Source organism: Patella vulgata, chromosome 5 (assembly GCF_932274485.2).
Source record: "Patella vulgata chromosome 5, xgPatVulg1.2, whole genome shotgun sequence".
Classification (NCBI taxonomy): Eukaryota; Metazoa; Mollusca; class Gastropoda; family Patellidae; genus Patella; species Patella vulgata.
In genome coordinates this window covers 58,269,477-58,282,859 of record NC_065883.2, presented here as the reverse complement: position 1 = coordinate 58,282,859, position 13,383 = coordinate 58,269,477, and the positions used below count along the sequence as shown (strand labels likewise).

Sequence of the window (13,383 nt, the reverse complement as noted above, 5' to 3'; positions counted from 1 at the left end):
ACAATCACTGATAAGAATTGCCCTAAACCATGCATATGCTGCTGACATGCTAAAATGTGTCACCGATACCCATACCCAAACAACAAAACCTGAGTAAAAACCACAGTATTGGCAATAAAAATATTTAAATAAAATTTTCAGGAATCAATAAAGACCTGTAGGCGTATGTTTTGAAACAATTTAACAACAAATATTTTAATAATATATTGTGAATAGGAAATTCCACTGGATGGTTAAACATGTTTTAAAAATCCGCCAACATCTTTTTGATGACCTAATTTTAAATACATGTAAAATTGGCTAATATAGACTGGATGTAAAATTTTGTGTGAAAAAATTGTGAAATTGTACCGGTCCTACGCTGGTTCCTCCAGAGTAACCACGTATTTCTTCCACACTAACACAGGGGCTTTCGGAACAGAATTTCAGAAATGTTTTGAGCTGGGATTTGAAAAAGGTGTCCTTGGATTTTGAAAGTTTTAAAATTCTATAGGAAGTTGATTTCCAAAAATATAGACCCGCTAGTACTAGTAGGCCTACTGACATTAAACTGATTAGAAAGTGTATCACGCATTGCTGACAGTCATGATGATCATAATACGGTTTATTACATTTGGCGTGATAGCGAGTTATTTGACCTAGGACACGCAGAACAATACTATCGGCAATCCATTGATAAACAACGTAACCATGCATTCATTTGTAAACAATATGGCTGCCGGGGTCTTATTTTATTGTTCACGTCATAGTAAAAATACGTAAACCCATTATTATCGATTTCTGTATTATGACTATGAGCAGAGATTGGAATGGTCGGCCGTAAACAGGTTCAGGCATTCATTATACAGTTTTGTTTGAGGATCTATCTATTGGCTTAAACTGAGTTAAAGCAAAGGAGTACCGTACGAGCGCTGAATTACCGATAGGTAGGGAACAAGACACAGGGGAGAGGAGGTAAAATACAACTAACTCACACACATGGTGATGGAATTCATAAACCGGGGTACCGGTATGTCACTTTGTGGTGTTGGACAAGTTATATCGTATACCGGGTGAAACTGGAGTCCGCAAATGTTTCAACAATTTTATAGCCTATTAATATAGGCTATAATTTAAAGTACGGTAGCCCCTAAGCTCACCGTAGCCGTCTAGGCTACCGTACATGAACATCAATTAACTCACTAGTGGGACTTTTTACTTTAGGCCTACTGCAACAAAATTCCTAATAGAAATAGGAATATTTTGAGTACTAATAAGGTAGCCTACTGTTTCTTTAATAGTTTTCTATTTGATTTCAGGTTAGGCCTACTCAGTGTATTGACGTGAGAGATGTCTAGATTATACCATAAATTGTAAAACAAAAGTTATAGCCTACAGTGCTACAGCAGTCATGCAGCATCAATATTATCGTAGGGATACATCCCCCTCAAAGATTCCCAGGCCACGTGCCAAAGACGCGTCACAATATAAACCCACAAAACTAGATTTAATGAAGGAAGAGTATCATCGTAAGCTGATGAAAGAACGGGAACATAAAATCATAGAAATGTATGAAAACAATCAGAAAAAAGCTCTAGAAAGAGTATCACGCTTTGATCAAAGAGGGCAGAGAGGAAATTCTGTACGGAACTTTTTTGAAGAAGCAAGAGCTTTAGAAGCCAGTGGTAATATGAATGCAATTCAACAACATTATAACCGTTCTAATAAAGACACTAGGCGTTCTTCTGTGCCAAATGTTCCTAAAACTTACGGCAAGAGAAGTGCAGGAAAAGATAGAGAAAATCTACTTGCTCCCATCGATAGGAAACTGAATGGAGAAAATCCTTTCAGTTCAAAGCCTCAAAGAGCTCGCCAACCCATGTATAGTGATGGGGAGGTCAATCGTACAAGTGCAGTTAAATCTTACAGTGCTCCAGTCTCGAGTAAATCAAAACGCATTGATATCAATGACATGGATCCTACAAAAACACATAACCTGGAGGATGCAAGTTTTTATAGTTCTGGATCAAGTTCACCTCCAGAGCTAGCTCAATTGTCAACACTCAAACGCAAAAACTCTATAAACAAGAAAGATCCATTACCAGGAATTCCCAAAGAAAGTCAAGAAAAGTTGACAGATTTTCAAAAATGGCAACTAGAACAAGTTCGTGCCCGTGAGGAAAGGCTTCACCGACATCGCAGTCAAGGAAAGATAATGGGCTCTGAGAAATATGACTCAGATGAAGGCATTGATAGTGATAAAGATAATCAAATTAATGTAGAAGAAGAGATTCTCAGAAAACAGCAAGAATTAATGAATAAAATAGCTCAGCAACAAGCAGAATTGGATAGAATCAAAACCGAAAAAGATAAACAGGCAGAAATGGTAATATTATACTTATTATATTTTTGGGTTTGAGAGAACTTCTTCGATTTTACATTTTTGAAAATGTTCTTCAGTTTGATGTATCCTATTTTGATTAGGAATAGAACAATATATCTCTGTCTTTACCTTTTCTTTATATAAGCAGTGTCACAGATCTGAGGGGCTGCTGGTGCATGGACATGCAAAAAAACCCTAAGCAATTGGCAGTGATCTAGGATATTTATTTTCCTCTAAGACTAAGTAAAGGATGTTTCCCTTTAATTAGGTTGTTTGTCATTTAATAGTTTCAATGTATGTAGGCCTGTTTCTGTGTAGGTACCCATGGTGATCATATAAATAATTATGCATGGATAATCTCTCTTTTGTCAATTTGTATTCAACTTGAAACATGTTATTACACAAAAGAAGGAAAAAGGAAAATCTCATTGTTATACCTACATAATTATTGAAGCATTCATGAACCCATGCACTAAGAAGATGTATTGATGTTTATCAAATCAATATATGGAATATTGCTAACATCCACAATATGATGTGATATTGTTTGGTAACTATTTGAACTACATCATTGCGTAAATTTACCGGTAGACATTATTTACCTCCACAAAAATCAATCAAACATTATTCTATAAACATTATTTGAGTTCACTAAAATCTATCATATTCATAGCAATAATATTTTTCTGTTTTTAATATTAAGTACCTGCCATACATAATTGGACTACCCAGATTAAATTTTATATTCACAACAGCATTAACCATTTCTTATGGAATAATATATAAGTCCTTTTTTCACATCATGCCATGGATTACAAATTGCAATTTTTCGTAGGCTACTCTTGAAGGCATAAAAGCCTGATCTTATTCTTGAAAGTAAAAAATATGTACTATTTAATTGTAAATGAAAGTGGTGTAACTTCTTACTTTTCTGCACCACTCAGGCTAATGAACTCAAAAGAACTATTAAACATCAGTGCTGTCTCAAATAATGTCCAATACCTATGTTAAATAGCGAATTTTCATATCAAAGATCGCCATTACACTTTGATACTTTTCAAAGTATTTGGCACTATTTACGCTAGTTTCAATACTTTTTTGGAACAAATTGAATCTTTGCATAAAGACACAAATAAGTATCATTGTTTTGAGAAATAATGCAATAATTATTGCACAGTTACAACCCAAGTGATTAGCTTATATAGTTTTGTGCATGATATAACCAAATACATGTATAGACTAAGGTGCATGTAATTATAATAAATCCAAACATATTTCCACAAAAATGTCATACTGACTGTGTTATAGCCTGTGATAGCTATTTATGACAGATGACAGCAGAATGTTAGAAATTGTTGGTCGTACATGATCATCAGCCACAGTCTCTCAGTGAGTAAGATGCTGGCTCGCTAACCAGGAGGTCTCTGGTTCACTCCCTTTGTTGTTCGAGAAATTTCTCGTGATTTTCCAGCATTGTTTCCCCTTGTCAGTACTCATTGGTGAATGACGTAGGGCCTGGCAAGGAATAGTGTCAAGTCATTCAAATGGGCACATAAAAGAACTCTTGATAGTTGAAGTTGAAATAAGTGTTGCTCGTAGTGCTGCTGTCCAGACAAAATACCCCCCACAGCACATTATGGTGTATGCCTTGTCATCATTAGATCTAGTCAGTGCAGAAAAGTATTCAGTCAGAGTAACTATGCTAAAATGTTCTATTTCCTTCTTCCGTGTGGGTTTTGTGTAGAAATAAATTAAAAAATAAAAAAATGTCACTCAACATTAAAATATTCATTTTGGATTTTTTTATTTACTTACCTTATCAGGAACGAAGAGAAGAAGAAAAACGTCAACAGAAAGCAATAATAGAAAGAGAGAAACAGCAGAAAAAAGAAAGGGAAAGACAGAGGAAACAAGAAGAGAAAGACAGAAAAGAAGAAATGAAGAGGCAAATGCAAGAAGAAAGAAGAGCTGCTGAAGAAGAAGCGGAAAGGATGAGAGAAGAAGAAAATCAAAGAAAATCTGAGCAGCGCCAGGAATATGGGAATCATACCTATAGGCATGAAAATCAATCATCTAGTCAAAACCCCAGCCCACCTCCTTCTCATAATTATAGACCACATCCACCAGCTAATAGAAAACCTGCCACAAGACCTCAACCACGCAATCGTACACCTACAGAACCTGGTGAAGAAATAGAACATATTCCAGGGCCAGATGTGAATTTCTATATTCAAGCTGCTGCTCAAGATAATTCTGGAGGTCAGTCCATGCAATTGGGGGAATGTAGAATGTGTGGCAGACGGTTTGCTGTAGACAGATTGGCAAAACACGAAAATGCTTGCAAAACTGCCCAAAAGAAGCGCAAGAAATTTGATCCAACAAAGATGAGAACACAGGGAACTGAAATGGCTCCATATCAAAATTCTGCCAAGTCAAAGTCTAAACCTGCTGTAAGTATGAAGAACTTTATTTTTCTTTATTTCGTCAAGCGCTAAATATTGGAATTTAGCATCCTTTTGATAAATGTTGATGTAAGACTTACTGTGCTGATGAGCTGTTGATGTCAAAACACATATAAATCAATATATCTGTGCTATGGTTACCAGAATTAAATGCAACAATGGATTATTATCAAGAGATCTGAAGCAGATCTTCTAAAAAAAAGCTGACACAATTTTGAACCCCCCCCCCCCCAACTCATTTTAAGCTTGTTAACTAAAATAAACAATGGCTGTGTTGGTATTGGATTTATCATTAGATTAGTTTACTGCTTTGGTTTTCTGTTGTTCTTTAAAATGTTTGAGATGACGAAGAAGTAGGTGGTATAACAAAGTGTTTGATTAATTTATAATGACAATAGAGTTGTTGTGATTTAACCATCAATGGCTGAAAGAGAGGTGGAGATATTGATTTGAACATTGAATCGTGCTACACAGCCATTACCTATCACTTCTGTAAAATGTTTTAATTATCAGCAACTATCTTTCCCATCACGATTTCTATCTACACTAAATCCCTAATCAATGTGTTAATTACATTGAGTAGGGAGATGTCTGTTTATTACATAAACTCATAATCTGATTTAAAGATGCATTATATAAGAGCTGAATATGACTTTTTTTTCTGGCTTCAATTAAATGCTATATAGATTATTATTTAGACATTTATTCACGTGAAAAGCCCATAATCAACTCTCTAAATCGTCAGACGACTGAGATATTAGGTGAATTAGACAATGTCTGACATATCTTTGTTAATCGTTAAAACTGGTTTTTATTATAATTATAGTAGCAATGGTACTTGCCAATCAAGACTATTTATGCTATTTCTTGCCAAAATCTACCTTTGCTGAGAATAAAGTAATTTAGTTGAAATTTTCAATATATTCATTGAAAACACTTATTTGTATTTGGTCCATGGGCCTCTTAATTCAGTGCATATCCTTTGTTAAGCCATGTCTGCCACTCTACCCTGTGGTTGGTAATCTTCCAAGAATGTAGTTGATATCTGTAGCTTATTCCCTCTTATATTCTTTTAGCCAAAGAAACAGAATTGGAGAAAGCAACATGAAAGTTTTATCGAGTCAATTCGCTACGCTAAGAAGGTTACAGACATTGAAAGTAAAGGAGGAGATATTAGAGATTTAACCCCTCCGCCTCCCACAGAGAATCCAGATTATGTGGCATGTCCACACTGCTCCCGTACTTTTAACTCAACAGCAGCAGAAAGACACATTCCACGCTGTAAGGATATCAAGGGTAAGCCTGCTATATCAAAACGAAGATAATTGCAATCCCTTCAAATATTTTTATAAAAATTTTTCGTTTTAAAGCTTATGATCTAATTATTGCTATTTATATTTTACATGAAACGAAGCACCTCAATTTTGTATAAATGTCTTATTTGAATCTTGCGGACAAGCAAGTTAAAAAACCAGGGTATTAGGAAATATTTTTTTTTTGTCCATTCTAAAAACAAATCCAGGGGTTAATATCAAGTTCTCTACCTTAGGTGTTTTAGTCTAACAGTTGAGAACATTGACTGCCGGGCGGCCATATGTGACCTGTCACACCAAACTGGGTATTAAGCAGAAAATGTTAGTATTTGAGTTATAGTCTATGTGACAGCCATGAAAAATAAGCTTAGATATAACTATTGTGTATCTCTATTTTCCATTTGGAAATATCAATCTTTTTAGAAAAGCGTACAATTAGAGCCTGAAAGTGACTGGTAACATTCTCTTAAAAACAACATTTGCATTACTATTGATACTGTGACTTAAACAAGATTACAACATATTTCCTACATCAGGTTGTAAATTAAAAACAGATTTTTATACGCCCTTTTTCATGTGGACGTATATTGTCGTTGCCCCTGTCCGTCCGTCCACAATTTGTTTGTGGACACTCTACAGCCACTACCGGTCACAATTTTTATCCGATTTTGTCGAAACTTGAAATATAGGTCAATCTCTCATAGATCTCAGTTTCGTTTGATATTGGCATGTATCGGACCATAACTTCATGGATTATGGCCCCTGATTGTACAAAAAATCACGTTTTTATCTTGTGGACACTCTAGAGGTAACAATTTGGATCCGATTTTCATGAAACTTGGAATGCATGTTTATAACCCAAAGATCTTGGTTCCTTTCGATATTCGCGCATATCGGATCGTAACTTCCTGAATTATGGCCCCCTGATTGTACGAAAAATCACGTTTTTAGCTTGTGGTCCCTCTAGAGGTCACAGTTTTTATCCGATTTAAAATAACGTTTTAGTATATCCCGTTACACCCTAATAATGTTTGAGTTCGAATTTTGTGAAAATTAGACCAAAACTGCCGGACAAAATGGCTGCCCCTTGTACGCAAATAGTGTAAAATATAGTATATCAAGGTTGTGGACCCTCTAGAGGCCACAGTTTTTATCTGATTTGGATGAAACTTTAAATATATGTTTTTATCATAAAGATCTTGGTTCCTTTTGATAATCACACATATCCGAACGTAACTTCCTGGATTATGGCCCATGATTGGTCGAAAAATCAAATTTTTAGCTTGTGGATTCTCTAGAGGTTACAATTTTTTTTCCGATTTTAGACACCGTTTAGATATATCACCTTTCCACCATAATGAAGGTTGAATTGGAATTCCGGGAAAATTCAAATGAAACTGCCCGACAAAATGGCCGCTCTTTCTACCCAAATTGTGTATAAGTATATGTAATACAAAGGTTATGGACCCTGTAGAGGTCATAATTTTTATCCAATTTTGATGTTACTTAAAACATATCTTTATATTCCAAAAATCTCAGTCCCTTTTGATACTTGCGCATTTCAGACCATAACTTTCTGGATTATGGCACTTGATTGTACAAAAAAACATTTTTGTTTTTAGCTTGTTCTCTATCCAACTCTTGCAAAATGTGGGCGTATCCTGCCTGGCAGCTTCTGTTCTTGTTTCTTTTGAGAAATAATATACGTGACCAAATGCAAAATTTCAAAAGATCTTTAAATTTAATAAATTCTAAAAATACAAGATAATATGAATCCTACCTTAAATCTCATTTCATTTTACAAAATACTTGTATGCAAAACCCTTTTTGTCATGGCAACCATTTTCAATTATTTTAAAACATTATCATATTTCGATAAATGAATGATTTTATGTTATATGACAATGATATAATTTCCTTTAAATGTAATTTAATTTAACTTTAACATTTTGGATAGTTTTAGTTGTTAGGTGCGAGGGTTGGATTGAGCCAAATGGCGTGGCTTCGATTCCCCACTTGCATGTGACAAGGAGTAGAGTTGCCTGTCCAACCTGGTGGGTTTCCTCAGCACCTCTCTCTCTCTCCCTCTCTCTCTCCCTCTCTCTCTCCGTGGCAGAAATAAATAGGACTGGACAGTCACTCCAGTTATACTTCAATTTTAAGAATTTAGAAACGAAATGTATGGCAATAAAAATTGATAATGAATATCCAAAACATGGGTTTTATCTAATGTGTTAATAGCTATTTGTGACCATATGCTATTGTGACTTAATACTCACTTTGGTGTGGCGGGTCACATTATTGAAGTCCAGATGTGTATTTTCTGACATTGTTTGGCTGGGGGCATTATTCATAAATGATTGCTAAATTCCCAATAATAAATGGTCCCATACATATGGCTGTAAGTATGCCTAGAAATTATAAAAGGAAAGAGTGTATTGTTATTGTAAATATGTGTTGTTACTATTGTTGATAAATATGCTATTATGTGATAATCTATTTATAAATTATGAGTACTATAAATACAGCAATATTACTATAACTGTATTGGCTATAGGTTCTTGATTCAATAATTTTACATACATGTGTATATATTTATATATCTCACTACTTAATTTATTTCCCATGTTATTGAACTCCTGCTAGCTCAATACTAATATATTATTTATATTTTACTTACATATAAATGGTGAGTGAGAGAACTCTATCACAACAGATTGGAATGTGATATATAATTTATTATTGTCGATATATTGTTGTTAGAAGCGTTGCTATAGGTACTTTTCCTTAGATCACTCATCCATATACTAATTCTGGATGTTTCTTCAATTTAAATATTTTATTTTGATTGGTGCCTTGAAATATTTACTAATGATAATATGTGCTATTTTCTTTTTTGATTGGCCAAAATGAGGCCAATTGGCAGGCACAAATCAGATGAGGTCAAAATTAGGACAGTGCCTCAATGAATATCTTGATTTAAAAGCATCCACAAAATAAGATACTGAATGCATATTTGTGCACAGGAGATATTATTCTGTATTGTCTTCACTGAACCTAAATTTGAATGAGAACAGATACTGAATTCAATAGATACATATCTCATAAAGAAAATTGTGCCATTTAACTCCTGCACTTTAATAGTGAAGTTTATTTATAAAGTATCCAAATTTAAGAGGGAATTAATGTCTTGATGTGTCATTTAGCTCAAGAGAAATCTCTTTCAAACTACAATACTGTGAAAGTTTAATAGGAATATCAATCTAAAAAGGGTTATATTCCTTTCAGTATTTACAAAGTTATGATAAATAGAAATTTCACCAATCTTTTCTGCTGGAGCAGTGAAGAAATCTGATTATTCAGCTTTGGTATTTTATTTTCTTAATTAACTTTTAAATAATCAATCTGCAATTTGAGTACTGTACATAGCGTGTAATAAGCCATGACACATTTGATATTTTAGTGCAAATGACGCATCAAGACTTAAAAAGCAATAAAAGCCTTGAGTCTAAAATGGTCCATCTTAATCTGTATAATATTTGTTCTGTGTAGAAAAAGTAGACAAATTTCAGTGTGTCCCGCTACGAACAGTTTCTATTCCTATGTACACATTGGCATGCACGTAAAAGAACCCTTGGTAGCTTAAATTGGAAGATGAGAAGGCAGGAACACTGATGTCCGGGTAAAATTTCTCTAGCACACTGCATGGCGTATATGCTTGTCTTCATCAGCCCAGTTTGTGCAGAAAAGTCAGACAGTGTAACCCATTTCATTGTCAAAGTAGGACATGTAAGCAAAATTATCCTTTTAGATTAATTTCATTCTCAAAGAAAAACATGTCATTAAAAAATTATCCTTTAGATTAATTTCAGTTTCAAAGAAAGGCATTACATAAAAATGATTCTTTTAGATTAATTTCAGTGTCAAAGTAGGACATGTCATAAAAATTATCCTTTTATATTAATTTCAATCTCAAAGGAAGGCATGTCATAAAAATTATCCTTTTAGTATTGTAGATTAATTTCAGTATTCAAGTAGGACAGGTCATAAAATTATCCTTTTACTAACTTTTAGATTAATTTTAGTGTCCATGTAGGACAAATTCATAATTTATAGAACCTTGATGTAATCCTTGTTTATCATTTTTGCACATATTGATTAAAATTTGAACAGAGACCAGATGAAAACAGTGTGGCTAAAGGATCAAATTGATTGAGGGTAATAACTGAATCTGTGCAGATTATACTGTAAACCCTGTATATACTGATTTAATGAAGGCATGGGATGTTTGTATTGATAGAAATTGATTCTAGAAAGCTATAACTTCAATGTTGTTATTACAATTTTTCTATCACCTAGATAGCTCATTGACGAGGAGTAAATCGGTCAAAATTAATAGAAAAGTTTTAACAACCAAATATAGCTTTCTAAACTTTTTGTATAAATCCATACATCTACTCACATGTTTTTATTTAGATTTGTAAATATGTGGTGATAGTATTATTTGCATGGATTAAGTTACTACAATCAACTGATTTTATCTGGAAGTTACACCCATTCGGTCCTGGCTCTCAATCAATTTTAATATAACTAGGAATATCAACTCAGTACTGTAAGAGCTTTTGTCGGTCTATAAGTAGGGGACAATGTTCAGAGGTGAATGAGGCAAACAACAGTAAAATTCCAGAATGTTAGGCAACACAAATAAAATAAGTTGTTTCTCGGGCACCGCCCGCACGCAAAATTGGTTGCGCGTGCGGCCTATTTATTAGTCTTGATGAAAAATAAAAAATATGTAACGCCCGCCCGAACATCGATAAGCAAGTCATAAAAAGAATATGCCGCATGTATCTACATGCCCCATACGTGAATATCCAGTCAAATGTATTCAACTGATTCAGATGTAAACGCTCATTTACGGGTCTTTTTTATTTATATCGAAAGAACCTCCATTTTTGTATCACGTGAACTAGAATTTGATTCGTGTTAAACACCGAAAGTCATTGACAACAATTCAATGTATTTCAATCATTCGATCTTAATCGGCTCATTATTGCCGGCTTCAGTCGGTCCATGTTTGAAAAAATCCTACTTATAAAACAATGAATCGTAGAACAGGTTAATTATTATAACTTGTGGCTACGAATACGATACGATACGATGATAGTCACCATACCTTAGTCAGAATCTGGGTCATTAGCACATTTAACGGTAGTTTTGATAATCCGGAAAATAATAATTGGATTACACATTTGATGGTGTTACTGACGAGTACCGTTGTTAGTTAAATTTAAATAGTCATTCGATATAAACCCCAGATAGAACACCGAATATCCTGAGAAACACACCGAATAACCTGAGAAACAGTCATTTATTCCCGAATCCCGATGACACGTGACATGCATTGGTTGGAATTAGGTCAATCATTATAAACCAGCGATACTAGATTTAGATCGAAGTGTCGTTTACCGTGATGATTATTTTTGATACACATGCTGACAGAGGCTTACTCTTTAAAATATTGTCGTTATTATGGACGGTTATTAATAGTCGTACGGAATTTTATTTTAAACCAATTTCAATTATTTTTGTCACCATTACCGTTAGTAAGCTACATTACGTGAATTAAATATGGAAAATTATTTTCCTTTCAGTCAGTGTTCAGTGTTTGAGTAGACTTGATTTTTGGGTTTACGTTCTAAGTATGTACAATATATAACTGAAAGCAAAACCGTAGACAAGTAATGACTTTCTCATTAAAAAAAAAAAAATACAAGGCCGCCCTCCCGCCCCAACAATTTTCAACAATAGGCAAATTTTATTTTGCACCATCCTCTAGCCAGAAATGAGGTAAAAAAAAAAAAATAAACCGCCCTCCCCCCCTCCCTACAGTTTCAGCAGTCAGTTGCCCGAGAAACAAGACATTTATTTTGTGTAGCCTTAATTTTACTCTGACATGGATAATTCCATCATATTTCCTACTATGACTACAATTATTAGATAGCATTAAAATACACTTTTGCTCAAAAATATCTCATTTTTTATACTATAATTATAATTTGAAAAAATGCAAAATTAAAAATAAATAAAAAATCAGAAAGGACACATTGAAATTTGTCTTTTTGCACCAATTTTATTCATGAACCAATTCTTGTTCCCAGATAAGCCATTTGATTGGTTGAGTCTTTTGGGTGATAGTGATGAAACTTTTTCTGCTGAGGCTAAGTACAGATAGGCTAAGTTCAGATAAGCAGTTTGATAAGTATTTTGGGAATGAGAGGTGGGGAGGCATCAGCCGCATATGTTAGCTAGTTTGAAATACGGTGGACCAATTATGACGCTTTGAAATAAAGTCACATTATTTTTATAATTAAATAAATAACCGAGGTTAATATATATTCAATAGTTGTTTGTTAATTATATTGTATACCAATGTACTGTGATAATTTTGTGATATCAAATACTGTATATAATGTCATCCGTCCACTTATTTATAAAGCCATATTGTTACATGATGTAAAAGTGTAAATTATAGTTATATTGTTTAAATTGCAAGATAAACCCTCAACCAACCAGGAAACCAGCAAAGAGCTAAATAGGATAGTTAGTGGTATATTTACATGTATAATATTAACAATAATATGCACCAGCTTAGTCCCTAACTTATTGTATAAGGATTAACGAAACTGCTTGTATATATTGATCTCATAAAAATATTATTCACAGCAAAAGCAATTGAATATAATTGAAGTAAAAAGATGCAGAAAATGCATCATACTTTTTTTTTTAAAATTTTAATCAGTTTTCTTCTTTTGGATAATCTTAGATTGTTTTTTTATTTTTTTATTTCTGTTTTAAAACTACCTTACTGTAAAATTAATGCAATTTGAGACAAAATTGTTTCAAAATAAAATCCTATTAAACTGCCAAACTATTAGGGTTAAAGCTTCAGAGTTAAAATCCTGCTCAAGAAAAATCCGTCCATGGTGTAAATGAAAATGATTCCAGTTTATTTATATAATAGATTAAAATTCATATTTGCTCAAATTTTTTATCCTTTTTTGGGGGGAGGGGGGGTGTAAAAGTTTTTATATAATGATGAAAGCGGCTTAAATTTTGTGATACTTCCAACTTAATGCTCTCTAATGACTTCGCTGCTCGTAATTGTTTCGTTTTGTAATTTTCGTATATTATGTTAGCAATCACTAGATGGAAGAAATGGAGGAACTGATCACATCTATAGGCA

General features: G+C 33.6%; 1 protein-coding gene across 1 annotated transcript; it reads left to right on the top strand.

Moving 5' to 3' along the window:
- The first annotated feature begins 806 nt into the window (after positions 1-806).
- On the top strand, positions 807-8,754 carry LOC126820752 (zinc finger C2HC domain-containing protein 1C). Its single transcript, XM_050548861.2, has 4 exons — positions 807-954; positions 1,299-2,365; positions 4,186-4,812; positions 5,901-8,754. The coding sequence occupies exons 2-4, from the start codon at positions 1,391-1,393 to the stop codon at positions 6,147-6,149; spliced, it is 1,851 nt and encodes a 616-aa protein (XP_050404818.1). The 5' UTR covers positions 807-954; positions 1,299-1,390; the 3' UTR covers positions 6,150-8,754.
- The last annotated feature ends 4,629 nt before the right edge of the window (positions 8,755-13,383 follow it).

What these genes read in the sequence shown, in the direction of transcription:
- LOC126820752 (XM_050548861.2), top strand. Translation starts at nt 1,391, where the DNA reads ATGCAGCATCAATATTATCGTAGGGATACATCCCCCTCAAAGATTCCC. An exon ending in AAGATAAACAGGCAGAAATG is followed by an intron (nt 2,366 to 4,185) that starts GTAATATTATAC and finishes TTACCTTATCAG; the next exon opens with GAACGAAGAGAAGAAGAAAA. An exon ending in AGTCAAAGTCTAAACCTGCT is followed by an intron (nt 4,813 to 5,900) that starts GTAAGTATGAAG and finishes ATATTCTTTTAG; the next exon opens with CCAAAGAAACAGAATTGGAG.